This window comes from Diceros bicornis, chromosome 31 (genome assembly GCF_020826845.1).
Source record: "Diceros bicornis minor isolate mBicDic1 chromosome 31, mDicBic1.mat.cur, whole genome shotgun sequence".
Taxonomy (NCBI): Eukaryota; Metazoa; Chordata; class Mammalia; order Perissodactyla; family Rhinocerotidae; genus Diceros; species Diceros bicornis.
Genome location: NC_080770.1, coordinates 16,263,634 through 16,289,579, shown reverse-complemented (window position 1 = coordinate 16,289,579; position 25,946 = coordinate 16,263,634). Strand labels below are relative to the sequence as shown.

Sequence of the window (25,946 nt, the reverse complement as noted above, 5' to 3'; positions counted from 1 at the left end):
GACCGAAGACTGCTCCATCCAGATTGTTTTAAATAAAGTTTTCGCTATCAAAAAAGAAAAAAAAAAAAAAAAGAAGGGGGAAGGCTATTTAGGCAGGAAGACGGCGGGGCCCATCCGTGATTGGTTATACCAGAAGCCTGTCTGGACTGTACCACACTTACTTGGAGGGGGTTTGGCGAATTCGAGAGGGTAGCTGCTTGCTTTTGAGTACTTCCAGTATACACATATAATTATGTTTTACTTTCGAGGACTTCTGCTTGGATACGGTAGGAATAGAAAATAGGACGCAGGAAAACGGAAGACTCGTCCGGCCATTTCCCCATTTCTGGCTCCTGCGCAATACGCCAACCCTCCTCTCCCAGTCGTCTGCGGAACCCGACGGCCTTGCGCGCGCGTTCTCGTTTTCTCGCGTGCGTACGGCGCTGTGCTTCTGCATCCAATCAGAGCGCGAGGTCGCCGCGGTCGCCGAGGTTCGCGCGCACGCCCTGGAGCGGCGTGAGGGTGGGGGCCATGGGTGAATGGGAGAGTGAGCGGGGGCGGGCGCGGCTGCGCGAGCCGCATGAATGAGAGAAACGTGCCCCGCGAGAGACGTCGCGCGCGCCCGAGACAGGGAGCCAATGGGAACGCTGAGAGAGCTCGAGACCCGGCGCTGAGGGTCACGGCCGCGCGCCGTCTCGAAGACGAGCGTCGGCGGGCGGGAGCGCGCAGAGCAGGGCGGGTGTGGAGCGTGCGGGGGCCGCGCGCTGCCTCTCAGAGGCCGGACGGCACTACCCGGAGGCGGCGGCGGCAACGGCGGCGGCGGTGACGGGAGCCGCGCCGCGGGTGAGTATCGGGGACACCGGCCCCCTCTGCGGAACCGGAAGTGCCGGGCCAGTGAGGTGGGAGGGGAGAGTGACCTCTAGGGAAGGGGGACCGAGGAGGGGGAGGTGGTTTGAGGCCCCATTCCTTCTCTGGGCCGGGTCATCCAACTGCAGCGGGACCCGTGGGCCCCCGAAACGGACGACGAGTAGAGGCCGGGGATCCGTGGCCGCCGGGGTTCAGAACGGGTTAGTGCCGGGCCGCCGGGTCCTGTCTCGGGACCCCGGTCCCTCCGCCCAGCCGCCGCCCCTTCCGCCCCCGGCCCTGCACTCCCGGGCTCTGCCGTCTCCCGCAGCCCGCTCCTGCAGCCCCAGTGGGCCCTGCCTCCGTGGATTCCTTCTCGGTCTCAGCCAGCTCTGCCCCATGCGATGATCCTCCTTGCCCCAGCTCCGGGGTGGGGATTGGGTGCTGTTCCCCTTTTAGCTCCTTGCGTTTCAGGTCCTTCGCCCCACTCTGCTGATACTTGTTTTGGCTCAAGCCTCATCCTGTTACCTGTTTTCTCTCCCATCCGTCCGCTTCCTCCCCCTGCCCCCACCAGCCTGGTGCTCCATGCTTTTAGTACTTTGTACTTGTTAAAAGTGGAGCTCGAATTCCTGATTTACCTATAGGAATCTCTTTGTGGGACAGGGAGGTGGAAAGTGTTTTACCCACTTGGCCGAATGAAAACACTGAAATGAGAAGTAAGAAAGTGACTTAAAGTTCTGAAAGGACGTGTAGGATCGCATGTATGTTATACTCTAGACTATTTTTCTGTCTTGGATTTTTCACTTCCTGGTTAATGCCATTTTGTCTAGGTTGATCTTATATTCGCATCCCTATCCTTTTATTCCATTAACCCTTTGTACGTTATCAAATCTCTTCAGAGTACTCATTATCGCCTATTCTTTAAAATCCACCTAATGCTTACAAGAATTATATTGCCATGATGTACTTTGCTGCCTCTATATGTAATGATAACGTCCATATTTAACTTCTGCCTGACTCTTCAGCCATTATCTTGACATGTGTATTATTCCATGATACCTTGATTACTTTGTATTGAGATTTACTGTATTGTACTATTGTACCACTGTATTTCAACAAACAATACTTGTGCTATCAGTGGCACTACCCATATCCATTCACACCTTTAAGGAGGTACTTGTATTAAACATTTGTTAAAGCCTTCAAACCACATATTCTGTAGTTGTTTTTATCTACATATTTCATTCCATAGATTACTCTGTGCCTGAATATGTCACACACATTCTTGTACACCTTTCTCATACTGGGATGGATCCAACTGCTGGCTCTGATGAACCACACTCACCCCAGTCTCATCCCTACTACCCACAGCGCATCCTTCTGCTAAGACTTGATGCGTCTTTGTTCACGTCAATAAATTCTTAGGTTTTGTCTTTTTTTTTAAATAATTTTATTTATTTATTTTTTCCCCCAAAGCCCCAGTAGATAGTTGTATGTCATAGCTGCACATCCTTCTAGTTGCTGTATGTGGGACGCGGCCTCAGCATGGCCGGAGAAGCAGTGTGTCAGTGCGCGCCCGGGATCGAACCCCGGGCTGCCAGCAGTGGAGCGCGCGCACTTAACCACTAAGCCACGGGGCCGGCCCTTAGGTTTTGTCTTGTCCCTTCTAATGTGTACCCCCCAAACATCTCAGATGCTGATCTCTTTTGTTTCCCAGTATCGTACCTTCAAAATTACATGGCCTTTTATGACCCTGCATTACTATGGCAGTACTAACCCATGTGATTTTTTTCTTGTCAGAAAATATAATCTGAAATAATATATGGTGTCTAAATGATATCCTACTATAGATAAAATATAAACAGTGCAGTTTTCCATCTTTTCTAATCTTTGGGGTTTTGAGGGGAAAGTTTACTTTAATAGTACTGTCTACAAACAAAGAATTTGCTTTTCATTGTTAATAAAGTTGCTTAGGCCTAAATTCAGAAAGTTGAGCTTTGATTCATATAGGAAACTGGGAGTTAATCATAAATTCAGGAGCTAGAGAGGATTTACCTTTTTTAGGACTTTAACAATTTCTTGTAATCTCTGGGTGTTCACTCTATTCTGATATTGCTGTTTGGCCTTCTAAAACTCTATTTTTTAAAGAGAGAGACGATGCATTTTGAAGGTAGGTGCCTCTGCCTTCCATGCCATAGGTAAGAGAGGAAGTGATAAATTCCAGGGCACATTTGTATTTCACTAAACAAATCTGATATTTTACTCTCTGCCTTTGGTATTAAGGGAAATACTAGACTGCTTGGGTGGAATAAAACTTTCATTTTTAAATTCTAACGTAAGTAAAATTTTTGGTCTGCAGATTCCAAGTTGTCATCACTGGGCAGGCAGTGATGGTTGAGAAAGAGGTCGAAAGGGTTTTTGTCAGCAAAGGGGCATGTGAACTCTTGAGTTCTGAACCTGGTTGCTCAAGCGATTCAGTGGAATGGCCTCTGGCATTCTCTAGCCTTTAATTTTATGGAGCGGGATAAGGGACTGTGTCACCAGATAATGTGAGTTAAGTGCTTTGAGATCACTAGATGAAAAGCATCCTATAAAATTCAAAGTGCTAGTGTTATTTTGCTACTACCCTGAACAGAAATAATTGTTACTGTTAATGGTATCTGGGAAGGTGGGGCCAGTTGACTTTCTAACTGGCCAAGGTAGGAATAAAAAACTGTTGAGTAGGGAAGAAAAGGACCAGCCCTTATGGTGACTCAGTTTCTCATAGAGGGCATCTCACTTTTCAGTGCAAGAACATTTCTCACCCAAGTTCTTTCATGGGTTATTCCAGAACACCAAAAATTCAGCTTCTGCCTCTGCAGAGTTATAACTAAAAAGCATAGAGGGATGAGACAGAGAGACATACACAGAAAGGAAATGAGACTTACTGTCCTAATTTTGAGGTTACTTTTTTCTTTTTTCATTGTAGCAATATATACTCTCTTTGTCCAAAGAGAAAGCTCTTTTCTAGGACTGCTCTTCACTGCTGTGCCCTTGTTTGTTTTTAGATTTTGATATTCTTGATATTTGTTACTGCCCATTTGTGTCAGGTGAGATGGGCCCCTTATGAGAGCTTGTTCTTTGATGACCTTAGGCCAGTTGAAGCCATGTTCTTCTCTTTCCAATATGAACAGTACTTAAAAGAGTGAAGGATTCTGAATCCATTGTCCTCCTAATTCAGAGTCCTTTCCCACATATACATAAGTGAGGAGCAAAATCGTATTTCTTTCAAAAGGCACTTTTCGCAGAGTAGCCTGTGGAGTTTTAGCCTTGATGTTGTTAAGAAATACCCTGGAAGAATTTCTCTGATAAAGATATTTGTTTTTCTCCAGGTGAGGCACTGTAACCCAGTTGAACTCTGCATCCAGAAAGCCCAAGATTGAAGAAGAAAGAACAGCGACATTGACTAACCTGGAAACAGGGACCTCTTTGGAACTTTGTTTTCATCCACAGTAACCTTTTACAAGTATCTTCAAGTGGAATTGATTTCTTCATCTTATTTTGCTTATTGGGAAGAACATGGCTTCCGGGATTTTATGTTTTCCTTTAGTTTTGCATGAACCCTATAGGCAAGAGAGCCCTTAAAGGGCTTGGGAATAATAAGAAGAGATTGAAGATAGACAAGCTTGCTCTCTCTCTCTCTATTTCCCCCCCCTTCAAAGAAAAGGATTTACAACTCGACCCTGTGACAGCTGCTGCCCAGCTTTAGCCATCAAGAGAAAATAAATAAAATTAAACCACCATTGCCAGACGACAAGCCCTGAAGTCAAGGTGTGGGAGTGGTGGCATTGAGAAAACTGCCTAAAAAGGACAAGAACTGCAGTGGAAACAGCTTCTTTAAAGCTGGAAGGGGCCCCAGGGTCCTTCATGGATTAAAATAGCAACACAGGGCACACCTCTTTTAGGTGGAAGTGTGGTGGTCGTGGAGGTGCTGTAGTATCTCCTCCGAAGAATTTTACTTGCCTCAAGTGTCCTGCCCTGCCCTGCCCTGATATTCTCCCATTCTTTCCTTTCGAAGACTTGCCTCCATCCATGAGCAATTCCTTGGTCTGTCTGACTGCCCATGTTCTCTACCTGCCACCATTTGCATGCGTACAGCCTACGGTTTGTCTCCAATTTTTGAATTGTACAAGTTGTATTTCTTAATCTCTCCTTCTGCCTTGTTCTGGGGAGGTGGTTATTCATCATTTGGAATCACCTTTCCCCCTCCCATGTGCTTCCCTTCATTTGAGATCTTTTGACCTTTGGTTTTTGTTTGGGAGGGGGAAGGGTGATAATTTAAAATTTTCTGTTTCCCTGGTTTCCTTCTGGACTCTTCTCTCCGTTGTTTCCCTCATCCCATTTTCTTGTCTGTTCTGCCGCTGTGTGGGCCTGGGCTATGCGGCAGGGCAGATCTCCCATCAGAGCTCCAACATGCCCGCAGAGTCTGGAAAGAGATTCAAACCCAGCAAGTATGTTCCGGTCTCAGCAGCCGCCATCTTCTTAGTGGGAGCTACGACCCTCTTCTTTGCCTTTACGTGAGTTTTCTCCTAGCGGTGATTTTGGGGGGCAATCTATGGGAGGGCGAGAGGGTATTTTTTCTCTTGAGTTTTGCTAGTTGATTGCAAAGCCAAGTGACTGGGAGTGCTTGATGTCTGATATAGATAAAGCCAAATCCCAGAGACATGGTGAGAAGAGTGAGAAAAAGCCTGTCCTCTCAGACTTGTTATAAATTTTGCTCCGTTGAATCCTCTGCCTTCCCCTGCCTCCCTTCCTCTGGAATCACAGATGTCTTCATATTTTCCTACCCAGCTCCATCATTAGATGATCCTGACCTAGGAAGGAAGTGGGAGGAAACCACCGGAGAGGCTTGAAGCAGCTTAAGCAATCAGTTCTCTGAGAGAAAGAGAACTAGAGTAGACGAAAGGTTTTTCAGATGGTAGTGGCTTTCCCCAGGATATCTGAAGCTTAAATTTAAGACTGTGGGCACTGCGAGTACTGGAGAATTTCAGAATTGATTTAGAAGATATACCAGTGAGGCATTTTTGGCTTTTAGTGTTATTCAGATAGTTTTTTTGTTGTTGTTGTTTAGGAAGATTGGCCCTGAGGTAACGTCTGTTGCCAATCTTCCTCTTTTTGCTGAGGAGAATTAGCTCTGAGCTAACATCTGTGTCCATCTTCCTCTATTTTGTATGTGGGATGCCACCCCAGTGTGGCTTGATGAGTGGTGTGTCGGTCCACGCCTGGGATTCGAACCTGTGAACCCCGGGCCGCTGAGGTGGAGCATGTGAACTTAACCAGTATACCACCAGGCCGGGCCCTCTCTGTACATTTAAGAGCCGAAGCCTGGAGAACTGAAGGCCACTGGGAAAGGGCAAGTTTTATTTAGGAAGAGAGTCCTAGAAGAATTCCTTTATGTTAGTTCCTTGTGAAGGGAATGGCAGTAATTCTCCCATTCCCTGGTCTTATTAGGAAAAGCAGTTGTTGTATTGAAAGATTTCCCACTTAGCATATTCAGACTTTGTTCATCTGCTTGTTACTGGAGAAGACTGAGTGATTTATCCTTCCCCTTTTCCCCAGTATTTTAGCTGTCGAGCACCTGGCAAGCATCCTTGCTGTTACCTGCTTATAAATGATCATGTACCAGGCTTCTGAGCCTTAAACTGTTGAGTCATTGAGTTAGTGTTCTGGTTGTGGCTCTTGGAACAATCAGAGCATGCTAGTTTTTCGGAGGAGTTCACTTTGCCGTGATTCAGGCTCAAACCTAATTGTGAGGTGCTGTTCAGAGCGTGTGAGGTGGCTGGGAAGAGGAAGATAAAGAATTAAAGTGGTAGGGAATAAAAGCAGTTTGGATTTATTTTTTTATTTTTTATTTTTTTTTTGTGAGGAGACCAGCTCTGTGCTAACATCTGCCAATCCTCCTCTTTTTTTGCTGAGGAAGACTGGCCCTGGGGTAACATCCTTGCCCATCTTCCTCTTTTTATGGGACGCTGCCACAGCACGGCTTGCCAAGCAGTACGTCGGTGCCCGCCTGGGATCCGAACTGGCGAACCCCAGGCCGCTGCAGCGGAGCACTCGCACTTAACTGCTTGCGCCACCGGGCCGGCCCCAGTTTGGATTTATTGAAGGATGAGTGAAACAGGAATTGCTGGGGTGGGGGCAGTTATTCTTATGGGGAGAAAGATAGAACAGAAGGTAAATCTGAGATAGGGAAGGAAAACCCCCAAAATGGAGCTTCAGATGCCAAAAGGAATTCTTAAAAATGTGGGTCATTTGGCCAAAAGAGTCAGCAAAGTGATAGTGATGTTTTTCTGTCTAGTTTTTAAGCAAGGACAGAATGAATTGTTCTCTTAGGTATGAGCATAATCCTACTTCTCACGTCTTCCTCTGAAGAGCAGAAGTTGTAGATTCTTTGGCCCCAGCTGTCCAGCCGCAGCATGACTGCTGAATTTCTCAGGCATCTGGAGCAGCCCTACTCTTCTCTGTTTGACTTCTTTTCTTCATAGTCTTTTTCTCTTGTTTAAACTCAACATATTCAGTGTTCTGTCCTTCACGAACTGACTACCAGTAAGGAGGAGTGAGTCTTCAGTGTCAGACTTGTTTTGGTTTCTGCTGTTATGGCCAGTATAGAATCAACAGTTTAACCAAGGGATGTTTATATGGGATCTTAGTATCCTTTAGCAGTTGTGCTGTGTCAGGAGGGATATGTACAAAACCAATTTGACACCCTTAGACCTGCTTAGTTGGGGAGGGTCTATTTTCCTAGGAGGCAAAGCCTTTGGAGAAGCTAGGAAGTTCAGAGCAGTAAGTGGTTTCTCTCTTTCAATCCATCTGTTCTTGAGATAGGGCAAGCAGAATCCTTGTTCTTAACTTGGTAATCTGGAACCGTTGAAGTGCTTGGCTGGTTATACCAGTTTCCACACAAAGAGGTGTCCTGATAGTTGAGGCTATTTAACCTACTTTCCCATTCCCTTCAGAAAAGTAGTGGCCCTCCTTATTCCATGGTCTCTCAGCCCCAGGAAAAAAAAAATTTTGGAAGACAATATTGACTCTATTTGGAATTACTGCCTCTAATCCAAAGTTGGAAGAGCCTTAAGTCATAGCGAGAGTTCCCCCTGGCAGTTTCCTCGGAGCCAATTTTTGGGCTCTCTTTTCCTTCCTAGGGTCTCTCCTGCCCACCTCATGGAGATATAAACACCCTATTTATTTTACTCTATCACCTAGCTCTTGGGGTACCTCTGAAATTCTCATCTCTTCCTAACCATCTGACCATTGTAGTTTCTCTACAAGCTTATATCTGGGCTGAGGCACCACTGTTCTCAAAAACTGTTCCCCCACGGATTCTATCCCTTTTGAGGTTCTTTGGAGAAACCCCTGTTTAAAACCATATACACCCTAAAAAAGAATTCATGGTTTCAGATAGAGACAAGAGGAAGGCTCTTCCAACCAGCTACCATTTGGAGCCTTAAATCTAACTACTCTGTCATCCTTCTGTTCTCTTCACTAGGCCACAACAGTCTGTTCTTACATCAGTATAAACCCCAGGTGAGAATTACTTTGGGATCTAGAGGACTGGGAGTAGGAGGAAGAGTCCCTTTTAATTGGCAGACATAATTATTGGAGGCATGTAGGCTTCAACTAATTAGGAACAATTTACCCTCCATGTTTCTTTGTCAAGTAGAGAAAGCTATAAGCAGAAATTTTCAGTTGGGTTTGGTCATCAAAAAACGGTAATCTGGGCCCGGCCCAGTGGCGCAAGTGGTTAAGTGCGTGCGCTCCCCGCTGCGGTGGCCCGAGGTTCGCCGGTTTGGATCCCGGGCACGCACCTACGCACCGCTTGTCAAGCCATGCTGTGGCGGCGTCCCATATGAAGTGGAGGAAGATGGGCATGGATGTTAGCCCAGGGCCAGTCTTCCTCAACAAAAAGAGGATTGGCAGATGTTAGCTCAGGGCTGATCTTCCTCACCGGAAAAAAAAAAAAAAGGTAATCTTCTGCTTCAGAGAAGCTTCAGTAGAACACTTGAGGCCGTCCCCCTAGAACCCCGATCCCTCTCATTCACTGAATTTGTCCAATACTAAAACTAAGCAGGAGAGTTATTGGGGATCCTGTCTGAATTCTTTTCCCTTTTCACTATTTGGGAAGGAGATGGGCTGCTAAAGTAACCCTCCCCCCCCAATTAGGTAATAGACTCTGCATTTAAGATAACGGGCTTGGAACCTCAGCTGTCTTTGTTTAGTCTCCTTTTGTGATTGACAAGAGGGCAGTGCTAGGTAGGAGGAATAAGCACTGTTTGGGGGTCAGGAGACTGATTCTGGTGAAGTCTGTTAACCTTTGTGGACCTGTTTCTTCCCCTGTATAGTGAGGATGTTGACCTAGAGCAATTTATTTAAGCATCATGACCCTTTTTTCAAGTGAGATCTTATGTGGAACGCCAGTATATGAAACATAAGAGCAGGGCAGCTCTGGTTCAAGTGAGGATGGTGCATAGAGGCCCAGCCACTTGCTGTCTCTTTTTTACCTTCCTGGGGACCCCTGAGACATTCTTAGGGCTCCTGGCAATACCATTTGAAATAAATCACTGAATTGTATCCCCAAAAGTATTGTTGAGCTGTGAGTTAAGTCAGCCAGTGTCTCATTTTGTCTGTTTCTAAAGTTGGTAGGGAGGGCACGGGGGTAAAATCTCTGCTGCCAGGGATCCTCTGTGGGAAGGACAAAAGTCAGGGCCGTGCAAAGATCCGTGATGGTCTTTCCAGTGTCCCATCCATCAGAGAGCTTGCTTCTTTTCAGTTTCTGCCTCTAGCCCCTCTCAACCCTCTTACCCACAGAGTTGGGCAACCTCAGTGACTCTCCTTCTGGTCCTTTTTTTCATGACTGCAGAGGTGCTAGCACCTGATTTGAGTGGGAGCAGCCTCGTGATGTAGGGCATTAATTGAGCAGTGGTTGTTCCTTTTCCTTCCCACGTTGTTTTCTCATCCAGGAATAAGTGCCCAAGTCCTACATCTTGCACTCAGCTGCTTGAAACTCTGAGTAAGACACGACAAATCAAGTGTTTTAAGAGAAACTTACCCACCTAGGAGGGGAAAGATTGTTTTTCCATAGAATCTTGAGGATCCCCAGGGGCAGGCAGTGGGATATTCATTCCAGCCTTGCCTCATCAACAAGGAACACTAGTCATACACTCAAACTATGTGCTAGGCATGGGTGGAATGCATAGACCTATTCTTTAGGAACTTAGTGCCTCTGTTTTGAGTGTTCTTGAATCTCTAGTACCTCAGATAGGGGAAGTGGAATTAGGGATGAAGGTGGAGCTGGAATGATAATTGATGATGATGATAGTGAATAATGTTTTCTTTGTGTCTTCTATCCCCTGAATGCTCAGTATTAAGCCAGCTGATTTAAAAAGAATTCTAGGATCTTTTCAAACATCGTCTCCTTCATTCTCATATTTGTGTTATGTAGCTGAAGTGACAAGCTTGGAGAGTTTCCTGTGGATTACCTAAGGCTACATAGTAAAGCATTGATGGAGACAGGATTAAAATCCAAAGCTTCTTGACTCTTACTTTGTCTTTCTTACCAGGAACTTCACCATTTTTTATAATAGGAAGTGTTAGAGAGAGGGCTAGGAAACAGATTTTTAGGAGTGTGGGTATTGAAACCCACTCTCCCAATTTTTTTTGGCCTTCAAAACAGCAGTGCTGAGTAGGTGGGCAGAAGAACCTGTTCTTCCTGGGATGGTATAGGTCTGGGAGTCTCATCAGTGAGTCAGCCAGCCTGGGCTACGGCCACTCCCTATGCTTTGGAGCTCTATGATTATTGCCGTAGGCTGAGGACAAGCCCCAACAATTCCTCCTCAGCTCAGGCCTCATCTCCTTCCATCAAAGGCAACAGATTCAGACAGGCCATTTGGAGTGGTCACCTAGGCATCTGGCAAAGTACGATAGCAACGGCAAGCCTCTCCTAAGTCAAGCACGATATAGGATATGGCAGGAACAGGCTCTGTTCACACATGCCTATTCTCACTGGGGTGTTCCCTCAACTAGAGTGCTAAGGTTGGAAGCACTGGGTCTTTGATTTGAATCTAGGAATGAATACTGCCTGTGAAGTTGAGTTATTTGCATCATTTCTAGATGCTGCCACTGTAGGGGTAGGCTTTATTGGCAGTCAATGTTGGAACTCGATTCTAGAATTACATACTTCAACTTGGATGGGTTGATATCAAGAAGGTTGTAGGGGTAAAGTTCATTATCCAGGGTAGGTGGTTGGCAGGATACCCAAGAAATTGGATGATTTGCTTTGTTTGTAAATGCAGAAACTGAAGAAAGAATGGGGATTGGAAAGATTGACATCTGGGCTTGCGGGAGGCTGATGTCTCATGCTCATTCACCTTAGTTTCCCACAGGGATAGAGGTGTCCTTATTTTTTCAGAAGCTCAAGAGGCCACAGTAGCCAGTTCTAGGAATGAGACTTTTAAATCATGGGCACCTCAGTGTTCTAAGGATTTAATTTCTTTTTCCCTTCTAATTATCTTCTGAGGCTGTAGGAATCAAGTGAGTCACCCTTTCTCCTCTTCCCTGGGTGGAAATTGAAGCGACAGCTAAGTACTAGGGAGGGGCTCCGACCTGGATGACTGGTTTTCGGTTTCTCTCCCTCCCTCCTAAGGAGCCTAGGATATCAGGCTTTGGGTGGGGCTGTGTAAGGACTCTTCTTTCTTGCTTGTATTTCACCCCAAACCCTACCAAGGTAAGAGGACATCTTTTCTGAACCAAAGAACCCCCAGAGGAAGAGGCTTCCATAGGAGACTTTGATATAAAATTAGAGCTGTGACTGAAGGTCTCTTTTGCCCTTGAAATCAGTGCCTTCGCTCTAGCTTCATTATTTTTTCTCCCAATTATGGACTGACCCATCAACAGAAGCAAAGAGTTAATTGATATTTACTATCTAAAAAGCCTAGCACATAATAAATATTTACTTTAAAAATCTTCTTTAATGAGTGGCTTAATGGAATTTGAAGAAATAGATGCTGGTGGTAAAGACCTGTGAGATGCTTTGTGATAATCAGTTTTGTCCTCTTATCATTAGTTTGTTTATATCTCATTAAGGAGCTCAGTTCCTGTGAATTGTCCTGAATCACTATTCAAGGCTGTGCTTTTTGTTTTGATGGAGACAGATCACCTCTCTCAACAGAATCCAGGATTGCTTTGGATTAATTCTCCAGACTCATTTACTGTCTTGTTCTCCTGGCCCCTTCTTCCTTTCCTTCAATGAACTCTTCCTTTCCTTGTGACTGGTCTAGATAAAGGGGACAAGGACAGATCCTGCCCTAATTCCAGAGATTAAGTTCTCAGCCACAAAGTAGATTAGGGTATTTAGCCACTGTCTTGTAATGGGAGGTTCTTCCTGAGCTGAGACAGGAGAGAGGGCGCTTGATACTACTGACAAAGCAAGCAGCACATCACGTGTTCTTCTGAAACTTCCAGCTCCCAGGAAATCATCAGAGAATGGAAGAGCTCTTGCAGCAGTCCTACATAAACTCATATCCCGGCAGAGACGGAGCTGAATCCTGGACTAGGGCACTCTTTTTTTTGTGAAAAGTTTCCTAAAGCATGTCTCTTGATTTGGACCCTGTGGAATACTGGATATGTTGGGCCAGTTTCTTTTGATTTAGGGCTGCTTTGGGCTGTTATCTTGTCTTTTTTTCCTCCTCCACTCTTCTGCTTCATTTATAGACCTCAAGGGGTCTAGTTGTGTGTCTTGATATCCATCTTTATCTGTATGTTTTGGTTTTGTTTCTTTTCTTTGCCTCGAGAACTAGCCTCTAGTTGAATAAAACTCTCAGGAACATCTGATGCAGTGAAGAAACTTTAGGCAGTTGAGAGTGGTTCAGAGCCAGCTGGGAGCCAGAGAGGCAGGTGGTATCCCCTGCTTTGGGCCAGTGTGCAGGTCAGTGGGGCATGGCTGGGATCCAGAAGCCTCAGGCTGCTCCAGAAAAGGGAATGTAGCTGGTGTCAGTTACACACTCAGTCCCTGGCTCTTGTGCCTGGTTTAAAAGTAGAGAAGGACAGATTGCAAAACATGAGGAAAGATCCACAGGGGAATAATGAATCTGAAGAACACAGACCTTAGTGCAAGGGGTTATGGTAGGAGAGATTCTGAGTCTTGTACCTTGATCTAAAATGAGCATTTCTGTGGGAAACTAGGCCCACTTGTTGGGAAGGATAAAGATAATTTGAGACAGCAAAGGTGAACCGCACAAGATTTGTATATAGGTGTGGGGGCTGAATCTATAGATTTTCATACAGTTGGTGTCCCAAGTGTTAGAGGCAGCCCCTCATTTTCTTTGTTATCTGTGCAGCTGTCCAGGACTAAGCCTCTATGTGTCACCTGCAGTGCCCATCTACAATGCGATTGTTTTTCTCTTTGTGCTGGCCAACTTCAGCATGGCCACCTTCATGGACCCAGGGATTTTCCCTCGAGGTAAGATCTCCCTCTCTTCTCTTGGAAGCTCCTTACTACCTTTGAAAACTAATGATTTTTGGACATACACGTTTGATCCTGGGCCTTAGGAGTTCTAGGGTTTTGGGATTTCTTTTATAGTCTAATGCTGAAGAGCAGGTCAGGGTCTTCAGGAATGTATGTCATAACTGCTAGCCATGTGATTCACTTTGGGTCAACTCTTTGATTTTCAGTTATTCATTCAGCAGAAATTTATTTTGAGCATATGGTTGGGCATTATCATTAGGTACAATGATATCTAAGATGAATTAGGCAGTTACCATAGTGTGATACAAACTGTAATGGAGGCATGAACAAGGTTCTGTGAGACCATAGAAAAGGGTACACTTACATCTGCCCAGATAAATTGGGGAAATGCTGCTAAAGGTAGGTAGGAAAGACTTTATCAAGTAGAAGATGGAAGGAAGGGCGTTCTAGGCAGAGGAAGCAGCATATGCAGAAACTTGTAACTATGAAAGGCTGAACTCAGTTGGGTGGAAGATATAGGGCATGGTGGGGCCAAAAAGGAGCAGGAGATAAACCCAGAGACAAATTGTGAAAGACTTTATATGCTAAATTAAATAGATTATATTTCTTTGGACAGCAAGAGGTCTTTAATTGGAGGAATCACAGGATCAGATTTCCTTTTATAAAAATAATTCTTGTAAGAATGTACAGATACCTTTTGGGAGGCTATTGCAATAATGCAAACCAGATGAGACTTGAATTCAAGGCTGGGTTTATAGATTTTTTGGAAGTATACTCAACAGAATTTTTCATAATTAGTTGCTTATTGGGGGTGAGTGAGAGAGTGAAGGAATTGTCTCGTGTAGTTCCAGGGTTCCTAACTTGGGAGATAAGTTGGATGCTGATTTTTATAAACAAAGATATGAGTTATAGGAATGTTGAATAGGTTTGGAAGGAAGACAGAGAGAGCATCTCAGGCATGCTGAATTTGAGATACTTATGGGTCATCCAGGTAGAGTTACCCACAGGGCAATTGAGTGGTCAGAGTCAAAGACCTTCATCTCAGAGCCTTCAGTCATGTGGTATTTGAAGCAACAGTACTAAGATTGTCTAGAGAAAGTAGAATGAGATTAGGAAAGAACCAAGGTCAGACCTGACCAGCACTGACATTTTAATAATGAGCAAAGGAGGAGGAGTCACTGAGAGGGACTGAGCAAGAAAGGCTATTGGGAGGGGAAACTGGACAAAGTGGGAACTAAGGAAAGTTCATGAAATACTTGATGGTTGGCAGTATAAGAAATTGGATCCAATAGTATGGAAGCTCAAAATTGCCCATTGGTTTGGAAACTCAGAAATTAGTGATCTTAGCAAGAAGAGTTTTTTGTTTTTTTTTTTAAAGAATAGTTTTAATTATGTGTTTATGTATGTGGGAGAAATGCAGCTAAATTACCAAAGTTGTAATGGTTTGGAAGGCAGTGAATGGGAAATGAGGAAGCAAAGTCAGTGGGTATTAAAATTACTCTTTCAAGAAGTTAAGCAGAGAAGGCGGAAGATGGAATATCTTCCGGGAGGGTTGTGTTTTTTTTTTTTTTTTTTTTAATGATACAGAAGGCTTTAGCATGTTGGTAGCATGAGGAGATGGGACCAGAGAAGAGAGAGGAGCTGAAGTTGAAGAAAAGGGATAATTGAAGAGTGACCTTCTATAGGAAGGAGATGCTTTCCCGTGCATGTTGGAAGGATTGTGCTTACTGAAGAAATAGGCTGTTTCTGGGACAGGAGGTGAGAGGAAGAACCATCATTAGTGGAATAAGTAAGGTAGAAAGAAGAGAAATTGATGAAGATTGTTGCTGATGACATCTAATTTTTCTCTCAAGTGTGACGTTATCTTGCAAGAGAGAGAGGTGGGATTGGGATAGCAACTTTGGTGAGATGAGATCTTTCTGAAATTGATTGTGCTCACCAAGCCTGTGTCACTGCTTCATTTGTGACTTCTGTTGCCAAGATTAAGTGAGCTGAAGGAACTTTGAGTCCCTAAAGTCGAGGAGGGCTATTTTAATGAGCCTTTAATGTTCATTTACCAAATATTTATTGATCTGCTATATATATGGAAGGCCTTATGGTCATTTGGGATGATTTTTTTAAACAATTCCTTGCTTTTAAATAGCTCGGTGTAGAAGGGAAGATAGGGAAGACATTTATATGAATAAATACACTGTGTGATAAGTTATGAGAGTAATCAAAGAACTATACAGTCATGCACTGCATAATGAGTTTTTGGTCAACAATGGACCACATACACAATGGTGGTCCCATAAGATTAGTACTGTATAGCCTAGGTGTGTAGTGGGCTACACCATCTAGGCTGGCTGTAAGTACACTTTATGATGTTTGCACAACGATGAAATCACTTAACAATACATTTCTCAGAACAAGTCCCTGTCATTAACTGAGGCATGACTGTAGTACTTTAAGACGAGAAAGGGCTCACTTCTGGTAGATGATGGTCTTGAAGGATCAGATATTTCAAAGTAAGTAGCATTTGAATCTTTTTCTTTTGGAAGAAAAACCCTTTGTAAAAAAGTAAAGATTTTAGTAAGTAGTGAATATTCATTATAGAATATTGAAAGTATAAGAAAGACAAATAATACCTATAATTTCACAGCCCAGAGATAACTACTGTTATGTTGTAGTATATTTCTTTCCAATATTTTGAAGATTTATGTATATAATATTTATATATACCATGTATCTGTAGCATATGTATATGTGTATATTTTTGTCTTCAAAATGGGATCTTTTTGTTTGTACAGTTCTTTACCGTGCATTTTTTTCACTTATTTATATTGTAAGCATTTCCCTAAATCAGTAAATTTGAAAACTTAATTTTTAGTCCCTAATACCCTAATATCACTTCCCACATATATTTTTTCTTACATTAATAATAAAAAAATAAGAATGGCACACTACAGATGAGAAGGCAAATAATGTCCTTTAAGTTTTGAAGTGGGATTCAGGTAAAGAGAATGTCTTGAGCCAACAAACAGTACTGAAATAGGTTATAGGGAATTAACAGAGTAGGAGAAGACCTTTTGGGCAAAGGGGTTTGTGCTTGGAAAAAGGTTGGTGTTAGTTCCTCTCTTGGATTGCTATAGTTCAGTCACGTACTTGTAGATACTGAACCGTTATGCAAACTCATTATATATGTGCTTTGATATGTAAATTATTTCTTTTAAGATATATTCATAATATGTAAATCAAGAATATCAGCATACCCATATCAGAGGCACCTCTGAGTCATATTTTCTTGAACCTCATCTCCCAATGCAGAAGTCAGTTGCTTCCTCATCTGTGTTCCCATAGTGTTGTATACAGAGCTGATCTCACAGTGTTAGTTACGAGTTCCTCGTCTCTCTCACCCATTAAACTGAATTCCTCGAAAGCAGAGGCCATATTTTGAATATTACGGTATTCCTAGTGCCCAGTACTGTTCTGGCATGGTGGTTTTTCAATTAACTTTTCCTCTCTACAGCTGAGGAGGATGAAGACAAGGAAGATGACTTCCGAGCTCCTCTTTACAAAACAGTGGAGATCAAGGGCATCCAGGTGCGCATGAAATGGTGTGCCACCTGCCGCTTCTACCGGCCTCCTCGATGTTCCCACTGCAGTGTCTGTGACAACTGTGTGGAGGTAAGAACCCTGAGTGGGGTAAGCCTTGACGTTTAACCTAAGTTACCTTCTTCCTCCATAGAATAAGAATTGAATCCTGTGGATTCTTGGCCTTGATTGAAATATAGTCCTGGCTAACTACCTGGGCTGTGTGTTCTAGCTCTCTCAAAAGGTGTTAGCAGTGATGTACACATGAGAGGTAGAGCATAAATATTCTTCTGTTACAGGAGGGACCCGCAGTGGGCACAGGCTTTCCCAACACCAAGATTCATAGCTTCAGTCTTCTATCCTTTAGCTCATCTTTTTGGTTATTTGTCCTGGCTTTGTGTTATCTCTTGCTTCCACTGTGTCATGCTATTGCATTAAAATTTTACAGTTATATTTCTCTTCCTGCCTGTCCTTCTGCATCCTTGTCTTTTATTATTTTTATTTATTCATTCATTCATTCATTCATTCATTTTGTGAGGAAGATCAGCCCTGAGCTAATATCCCATGGCAATCCTCCTCTTTTTTGCTGAGGAAGATTGGCCCTGGGCTAACATCCATGCCTATCTTCCTCTCCTTTATATGGGATGCTGCCACAGTGTGGCTTGACAAGCGATGCGTCGGTGCGCGCCCGGGATCCGAATCTGTGAACCCTGAACCTCCGAAGTGGAGCGTGCACACTTAACCGTTGCGCCACCAGGCCGGCACCCTTGTCTTTTATTTTATTTATTTTTTTATTTTGTGAGGAAGATCAGCCCTGAGCTAACATCCATGCTAATCCTCCTCTTTTTGCTGAGGAAGACCAGCTCTGAGCTAACATCTATTGCCAATCCTCCTCCTTTTTTTTTTCCCCCAAAGCCCCAGTAGATAGTTGTATGTCATAGTTGCACATCCTTCTAGTTGTTGTATGTGGGATGCGGCCTCAGCATGGCCGGAGAAGCGGTGCGTCGGCGTGTGCCTGGGATCCGAACCTGGGCCACCAGTAGCGGAGCGCACGCACTTAACCACTAAGCCACGGGGCCGGCCCCCTTGTCTTTTATTTTTAACCCCTTTTGCCAAGCAATTTTTACGCAGCTGTAAGCAGTTGCCTGCCACATTTTCCTTCCGAACCTCTTTCCTCATGAATCTTACTGTATTTGCAGAGCTTCTGACGTTCGTCCCTTTCAGTATTCCTTGGTCATATAAGATAAACTTTGAGAGATGGCCTTGCCCTTTGATTAACCTCTGGAAGGTTTTCCTTACAGATTGATAGAGCAAGATAAACTGCATGAGTCTGTTTTTAATTTCACAACTAAATGATGAACATGATCACAAATTACTAAAAGCAACACAAATTCTTCCATTTGTTCCTCTTCTTCTTCTTTTTTTTTTTTTTTTTTTTTGGCGAGGAACATTACCCTGAGTTAACATCTGTTGCCAATCCTCCTCTTTTTGCTGAGGAAGATTGGCCCTGGGCTAACATCCATGCCCGTCTTCCTCTACTTTATTGGGACATCGCCACAGCATGGCTTGATGAGCAGTGCGTGGATCTGTGCCCAGGATCTGAACCTGTGAACCCCAGGCCATGGAAGTGGAGTGCGTGAACTTAACCGCTATGCCACCAGGCCGGCCCCTGTTCCTCTTCTTAACAGACGTGATCTAGTGTTGTAGTCCGAGGAGGCCTTTCAGTCTCTCTCTTTTTGTCCCTAGGAATTTGATCATCACTGCCCCTGGGTGAACAACTGTATTGGTCGCCGGAACTACCGTTATTTCTTCCTCTTCCTCCTTTCCCTGACAGCGCACATCATGGGTGTGTTTGGTTTTGGCCTCCTTTATGTCCTCTACCACATGGAGGAACTCTCAGGGGTCCGCACGGCTGTCACGTATCCTTTAAGGCGTTGCGGGATTGGGAGGGGGAAGAATGTGGAAAGTGGAGTCCTTTGGTAGTGAGGGTCGAAGGGAAGATGGCTACAGTATGGGCTGAGGAAGTGAGATCACGTTGCTCTGTTCTCCTTGACTGTTTGGCTTCAGAATGGCAGTAATGTGTGTGGCTGGCTTATTCTTCATCCCTGTAGCTGGCCTCACCGGATTTCACGTGGTGCTGGTGGCTAGGGGACGTACAACCAATGAACAGGTACAGGGAGAAGTGATGGGAGACCCCTGTAGAGCAGGGCATGTGTCACTTAGCCCTCTGATTAGTGTATAGCATAGTGCTTCCACAAATAGATGCTTAATGAATACTTTTTATGCTGAAGTGTCCAAGTTCCTCATGTAAGCGTGAGAACAGAGGCCATTTCTTAATTAACATTTACAGACTGTCCACTATGTACTGGGCAATTTGGGCTCTGAGCTTATAGAAACAATAAAAGATCAGGGCCAGCGGTCAAGAAGCTTATAGTGCTCCTTAAAGGAAAATAATTTTTTTTGTGCATATAATAGCTGACCTTACTTGCTTACTCATGTGTATATTATCTTAGTTTTCAACATTCAGAGAGCTATTTTTTTTTTTTTTAAGATTTTATTTATTTATTTATGTTCCCCCCAAAGCCCCAGTAGATAGTTGTATGTCATAGCTGTACATCCTTCTAGTTGCTGTATGTGGGACGTGGCCTCAGCATGGCCGGAGAAGTGGTGCATCAGTGCACACCCGGGATCCGAACCCGGGCTGCCAGCAGCAGAGAGCACACACTTAACCGCTAAGCCACGGGGCCGGCCCCCAGAGAGCTATTTATCCCCATTTTACATGAGGAAACTGATGTTTGGGTTCAGATAGCTATGATGAGGTAGACTAGGATTTGAACTGAGGACCCTGACTGTAGAGTTCTCATTCTTAACCAGCACACATGTAAGCTTCTTGATGGTAAGATCGTGTTTCACTCATTTTTGCATCTCCCAGATAGGAGGTGCACAGTAATTTGTCATTCATTTGTGTTTTGGCCTTTGGAAGTCCAAGTCCCATCATCTGACTGATCTGGCCCTTTTTTCCTCCCTCTAGGTTACGGGTAAATTCCGGGGAGGTGTGAACCCCTTCACCAATGGCTGCTGTAACAATGTCAGCCGTGTACTCTGCAGTTCCCCAGCACCCAGGTACACCTACCTCTTTGGGCTCACCTTTGGTCAAAACTTGTGTCTTCTTTGGGCTTGTTCTGGTATAGGGGAGGTCTGGTGGGAGACTGCCTTTTAAGAAGTGTTCTTTTAAGAAGTCACCATGGGAGAGACATGCCATCCTTTAGTGGACCCTGTGAGTTCAGTTGATATTCTTCAGCTATTATGATTATTCTCCTTTGAGAGTTGAGGGTGAGATTTACTCCTGAGTGCCTTGTGCTAGGTGTCTGCCCAGAGGCCTAGTCTTGCTGCAGTTCTTATGGAATCAAAGGAATTGAACAGTTCAGTGCTGACTTTCTTTCACTGTCCTGGTAGGACTGTTTCTTGTATTTGTAAAAATGCTTTACACAGGTAGGCAACCAATAGATATTTTAGAATGAATGAATGAATGAAAGCCCTCTTTTGATACTCAGGTATTTGGGGAGACCAAAGAAAGAGAAGACCATTGTAATCAGACCTCCCTTCCTTCGACCAGACGTGTCAGATGGACAGATAACTGTGAAGATCATGGACAATGGTATCCAGGGAGAGCTGAGGAGAAGTAAGGTGAGGAGTTTAGGGAAATAAAGCTAGATAACTGCGGACTTGCACTCAGGGCAAAGAGATGGAAACTTGCTTTTAGTTTACGTCTCTCTTAGGGTGTTTATCACTTTCTGATGTGTTTTAAAATTACTTAAATACGTATCTTCTTTTCTCCATTAGATTGTAAGTTCATTGACAGTAGAAATCAAGAGCATTCATTTCTACATCTTCATAGGACTTACTATAGCAGCTTGCAGATGGTAGGAGCTTGAAAAGTAGTAGTTGGTGGAAATGAACAAATAAGTGACAGAATTAAACCCTTACTGACAACTTTTCTTTATCCAGTACCATCTGCAAACTGACTCTTGTCCCTTGTCTTGGCAGTCCCAGTTTCGAAATATGTGATAATTGACTCCCCAACACCCCTCTTATGCCAGATCCATACTTTGAGTCGCCCTAATGCCCACTTCTCCAAATCTGACTTTCCCTCCTTTATCCAGTCTAAGGGAAGCTTGGAGATAACAGAGAGCCAGTCCGCGGATGCTGAACCTCCACCGCCTCCTAAGCCGGACCTGAGCCGTTACGCAGGGCTACGGACACACCTCAGCCTGGCTACTAATGAGGGTAAGGGCAACGGCAGGAGTGAGGAGGTTACTTGTGAGCTGTAGAGAAGACGAATAGGCAAGGGCTGGGAGGTAGTACCAACAGGTGGCACTTGAGCCACCTCTTTGGACAGCTGGGAGAAAGGGGATGCCACTTAGCTACTGGCAGTGAATTGGACTGTTGTCGGGAGAACTATCAGCCTCTAGATGGACCAGAGAACGTCCTAGATGTGAATGTTTGGTGCATTCACTCCGAGTTCTGGGCTGGTATGAGCCTTAGTCTTGATTTCAGGAAAATCGTTTCTGGGACTTTCTTTTTGCTAGGTCTGTTCCCACCTTGTTCTCCTCTTGTTCTTTAGGAAACTCTAGCCAGGTTAAGAGAACAGCTTGTAAAGTGGTGCCTCTTGGGCCTTTTTTCCTGCAGATACCAGCCTATTGGGCAAGGACAGTCCTCCTACACCTACCATGTATAAGTATCGTCCAGGCTACAGTAGCAGCAGTACGTCAGCCGCCATGCCTCATTCTTCCAGCGCCAAGGTATTCAGTACTCTCTAAGAAGTGGGCTCGTAGCGTATGGCAACTGTTCTGGGCTAAAGAAGATTGAGAGGAGGGAAGGAAGAGGCAGAGGGAAGAAACAAAAACCAAAGGCATTTTACTAATTGTTGGCATGAGTGGGACTGAATCTCCTTGATAGTGTGTCCTTTATCAAGGAGGGGGCAACGTAGCCTAAGAGATAAAAGCACTGATTACAGCATATCTGAGTTCAAAACCCATCACCGGCAAGTTACTTAACCTCTCTAAGCCTCATTTTCTGCATCTTAATATGAGATATTATTTGTACCAACTCATAGATTTGCTTTAGTGGTTAAACAGGATAATGCATGTAAAAGTTTTAAGCATATTGCTGGCACATAACAAGTACTGTTTTTGATTGACTCGTTGGGCTCTGGGGCCTAACATGTGTCACAAGAAGAGGAGCACTAAGAGCCTGCTTTACTTTCTTCCTCAGTTGAGTCGTGGGGACAGCTTGAAGGAGCCAACGTCAATTGCAGAGAGCAGCCGCCATCCCAGCTACCGCTCAGAGCCCAGCTTGGAGCCAGAGAGCTTCCGTTCTCCCACCTTTGGCAAAAGTTTTCACTTCGATCCACTATCCAGTGGCTCACGCTCCTCCAGCCTCAAGTCGGCCCAGGGCACAGGCTTTGAGCTGGGCCAGTTGCAGTCCATTCGTTCAGAGGGCACAACTTCCACCTCCTATAAGAGCCTGGCCAACCAGACACGCAATGGAAGCCTATCTTATGACAGCCTGCTCACTCCTTCAGACAGCCCTGATTTTGAGTCAGTGCAGGCAGGGCCTGAGCCAGACCCACCTTTAGGCTACACCTCTCCCTTCCTGTCAGCCCGGCTGGCCCAGCAACGGGAAGCCGAGAGGCACCCACGTTTGGTGCCAACCGGCCCAGCACACCGAGAGCCCTCACCAGTCCGGTACGACAATCTGTCGCGCCATATTGTGGCCTCCCTCCAGGAACGCGAGAAGCTACTCCGCCAGTCACCCCCACTCCCAGGCCATGAGGAAGAACCAGGCTTGGGGGACTCGGGCATTCAGTCAACACCAGGCTCAGGCCATGCCCCTCGTACTAGTTCCTCCTCAGATGATTCGAAGAGATCACCCTTGGGCAAGACTCCACTGGGACGCCCAGCTGCCCCCCGTTTTGGCAAGCCAGATGGGCTAAGGGGCCGGGGACTAGGGTCCCCTGAACCAGGCCCAACTGCCCCATACTTGGGCCGATCTATGTCTTACAGCAGCCAAAAAGCCCCACCTGGTGTCTCTGAGACGGAAGAAGTGGCCTTGCAGCCATTACTGACACCCAAGTAAGTATCAGCCCATCCTGGCCCTCAGCGGACTTAAAATTAGCATACTGTCCTGTTAGGTATCAGGGCTACACTTGTACAGTCTAGTGCAAGTGGACCCAGGGTTAGCCTGCTTGTAGACAGCTCTTCATTTTCAGTCTTATTCCAGCTGCCTTCATAGGCCATTCCTGTTAAGAGACTGAATCTTAATCTTGTCTTTCTAAAAAGTAATTTATTTGCCTGAGAGTAACTATGCAAGATAGCTGCTATTAAAGAGAAGGAATAAATAGGGGAGAAAGGGAATCAGGCTTGTTTTAAGCAGGGCAATAAAACAAAAGGGAATGTTTGGGTAAGAAAGTATATATGTAGAAAAGTATCTCATTTTTTTCTCTTAACTTTTTAAACTATCTCCCTTTTTTGTGTTTTGTGTCTCACTTCCTGACACCTCTCTCTTCTTTTCTTCCCAGAGATGAAGTACAGCTCAAGACCGCCTACAGCAAATCCAACGGGCAGCCCAAGAGTATAGGCTCAGCCTCCCCTGGCCCAGGCCAGCCACCTCTCAGTAGCCCCACAAGGGGAGGAGTCAAAAAGGTGTCAGGGGTGGGTGGCACCACCTATGAGATTTCGGTGTGAGCCTTCGGCACCTCCCCTCCCCCATGCCTCTGCGCCTACACCAAAGGGCCCCAGGCGGCCACCTTCCTTTCCTCAAGGGGCTCCCCTCCCCTGTATGGACACTTTTGAAACCACCAATTCCAAGAGGATGAGGAGTGTTTCATAAAATGCAGTGGGGTTGGGGAGTCAGAGAGTTGGGGCTCTGAGACTGGGGTAGTAACCCCCTCCACCTTTTAAGACCTTCCCTTCCTTACCCCTGGACCAGACTCAGTGGACATTTGTGCAATTGCTCGCCCTGGAGGGAACCAGATCATTTTTAAAACCAGAAATAATTTTTTTTATTATTGTTACGGATTCTATTTTTTTCCTCTTCTGCGTTACCAGGTGTGTGTGTACATATATATATATATATATATATTATAAATATCAAAGAAATTATATATCTATCCTGGGATGGGAAAATGAGGGAGGGATATGTGTAAGGAGGGGGATCTTACTCTTCCCATTCCTCAGACCAGCAGGAAAGGAGGGGAGACATCGATCAAGTCTTCCTTTTCCCCATGGTTCCCTCTCTTTTGTCCCAGTCACCAACTAAGGAAATAGCACCCCCTGTTGTTGGTGCTAAGTGATCAGGAAAGATACCCGGGGAGAGGCGAGTCTGGGGTCTTGGTCAGAGGAGGGAAGGACTTGGAGAGCAGAGTTAGTTTTCTAGGCTCATTGGCACTTAGTTTCCCCAGGAAAGGGGTCACAGCCCCATGACTTGGGTGGTGGTGGGGAGATCAGGAAAAGAGCTTGGCCGAGCTCCAGAAACAATATTGAATAATACCCCCTCCTTGGGGGAGAGGGATTAGGGTGGGCTTCTTCAAGTCCCCTCAAAGCCTTCCCCCAATTCACACAGTTAATATTATTTTTAGATCCAAGGCCGGGAGAGAAGAATCCAAAAAGCAATATTTTTCATCACATGCCAAAAACTGGGATAGAGAGAAGGAGTGGCAGGCCGAGGCCCCTCCGATTCTCCCTTGGGGGTTACCCCTCAGCCCACCTCAGTATGGTGCTGGGTAGAGGGGATACCTGGGTTCTAACCTCTAAATAGGGGAGACCCCAGCCTCTAGACAGAGGCCCTTTTATTTTTTATTCTGATTAGCCATTTTAAACCAACAAGGAATAAAAAGAAATCCTGATCTAACCAGCTCCCCCTGACTTGTGTTATTTTGTCTGGTTAAGGCAGGGTGAGTGATCTCTACTGGGAAATTACAAATCGTCCCCGCTGGGCACGATTCCTGCCGGGCCAGAACTAAATGTGTAACGGACCCCCCCCAACTCCAGCAGATCTGTGCCTGCCCCTCTGAAGAGGTCCCTTCCCTGTCTCCCGTCTACCAAGACCGTCCTTTCCCAGTGTGTCCCTTCGGGCCGGGCCCGGCCCGGGGCCTCTAATAACAGAGCTAATTGTAAAGCACACAGAGAGGCAAGCAGAAAGAAATTAAATTACTGAATTAAAAAAAAAAAAAAAAAAAGTTAAGTTCCCTGGTCCTGGCCCATCTTTAGGCAGGACTATAGTTAAAGCAACAGGTCCTGTTTTTATTTTGGTGATTTAATTCAAAAATTCCTGAGAAAATCTTTTGCACACCAAAGCTTGTCATTTCAAAGCTTAGAGAACTCTTGACTTGTGGCACAGTTGTTCCTTAATACAGAATTTTATCTCTGGAAAGTAAAGCTCATTTTGGATGTAGCCAAAGGTGAGACAGTGGATGATCAAAGTATGAAAGCCTGTTAAGGGCTGATTAGCTGGATATATGGGTGGCAGTTCAATTTGCTATCTCATATTTTCTCTTCTATTTGTTGAAAGTAAAGGCTCTGCCCTAATTTTAAATAGGCATCCTCAGACACTAAATCTTAGAAAACTGGCCAGAACCCTTTATTTTCACTATCCATATCTAACTCTTGCTCTGAAATCCTAGATTAAAACGAGCTGAGGGCTGGCCTGGTGGTGTAGTGGTTAAGTTCAGGGTGCTCCGATTTGGCAGCCTGGGGTTCATGGGTTTGGATCCCAGGCGTGGACCTACACCAGTCATCAAGCCATGCTGTGGCTGCATCCCATGTACGAGTTGGAGGAAGATGGGTACAGGTGTTAGCCCAGGACCACTCTTCCTCAAGCAAAAAGAGGAAGATTAGCAACAGGTGTGTTAGTTCAGGGCCAATCTTCCTCACCAAAAAAAAAAAAAAAAGCTGAACGAGTGGTTTTCTGCCTATTGATCTAAGAACAACCTTGGCTCACAGCAACAGATTTTTAACTGTTCTATGTCGAATTTAGCTTCAAGTCAGATTAC

At 45.0% G+C, this 25,946-nt stretch overlaps 1 protein-coding gene across 4 annotated transcripts; it reads left to right on the top strand.

Annotated features, from left to right (window-relative positions):
• Positions 1-561: 561 nt before the first annotated feature.
• On the top strand, positions 562-24,810 carry ZDHHC5 (zinc finger DHHC-type palmitoyltransferase 5). 4 transcript variants are annotated; one of them, XM_058526841.1, is made up of 12 exons: positions 562-822; positions 4,194-5,378; positions 13,194-13,315; positions 16,830-16,987; positions 18,641-18,813; positions 18,962-19,064; positions 19,926-20,017; positions 20,449-20,581; positions 21,058-21,181; positions 21,584-21,696; positions 22,169-23,028; positions 23,475-24,810. In XM_058526841.1, the coding sequence occupies exons 2-12, from the start codon at positions 5,275-5,277 to the stop codon at positions 23,638-23,640; spliced, it is 2,148 nt and encodes a 715-aa protein (XP_058382824.1). In that variant the 5' UTR covers positions 562-822; positions 4,194-5,274; the 3' UTR covers positions 23,641-24,810. The 4 variants fall into 4 exon arrangements, with proteins under 4 accessions (XP_058382824.1, XP_058382825.1, XP_058382827.1 ...); XM_058526842.1 differs by lacking the exon at positions 562-822 and adding an exon at positions 956-1,046; XM_058526843.1 differs by lacking the exons at positions 562-822; positions 4,194-5,378 and adding an exon at positions 14,909-15,079 and having other exon boundaries at positions 13,262-13,315.
• The last annotated feature ends 1,136 nt before the right edge of the window (positions 24,811-25,946 follow it).

Bases quoted from the DNA above. Each gene is read 5' to 3' on its own strand.
- ZDHHC5 (XM_058526841.1), top strand. From the start codon at position 5,275: ATGCCCGCAGAGTCTGGAAAGAGATTCAAACCCAGCAAGTATGTTCCG. The intron at 13,316-16,829 runs GTAAGATCTCCC...TCCTCTCTACAG, and splicing joins CCCAGGGATTTTCCCTCGAG to CTGAGGAGGATGAAGACAAG. The intron at 21,697-22,168 runs GTATTCAGTACT...TTTCTTCCTCAG, and splicing joins CTCATTCTTCCAGCGCCAAG to TTGAGTCGTGGGGACAGCTT.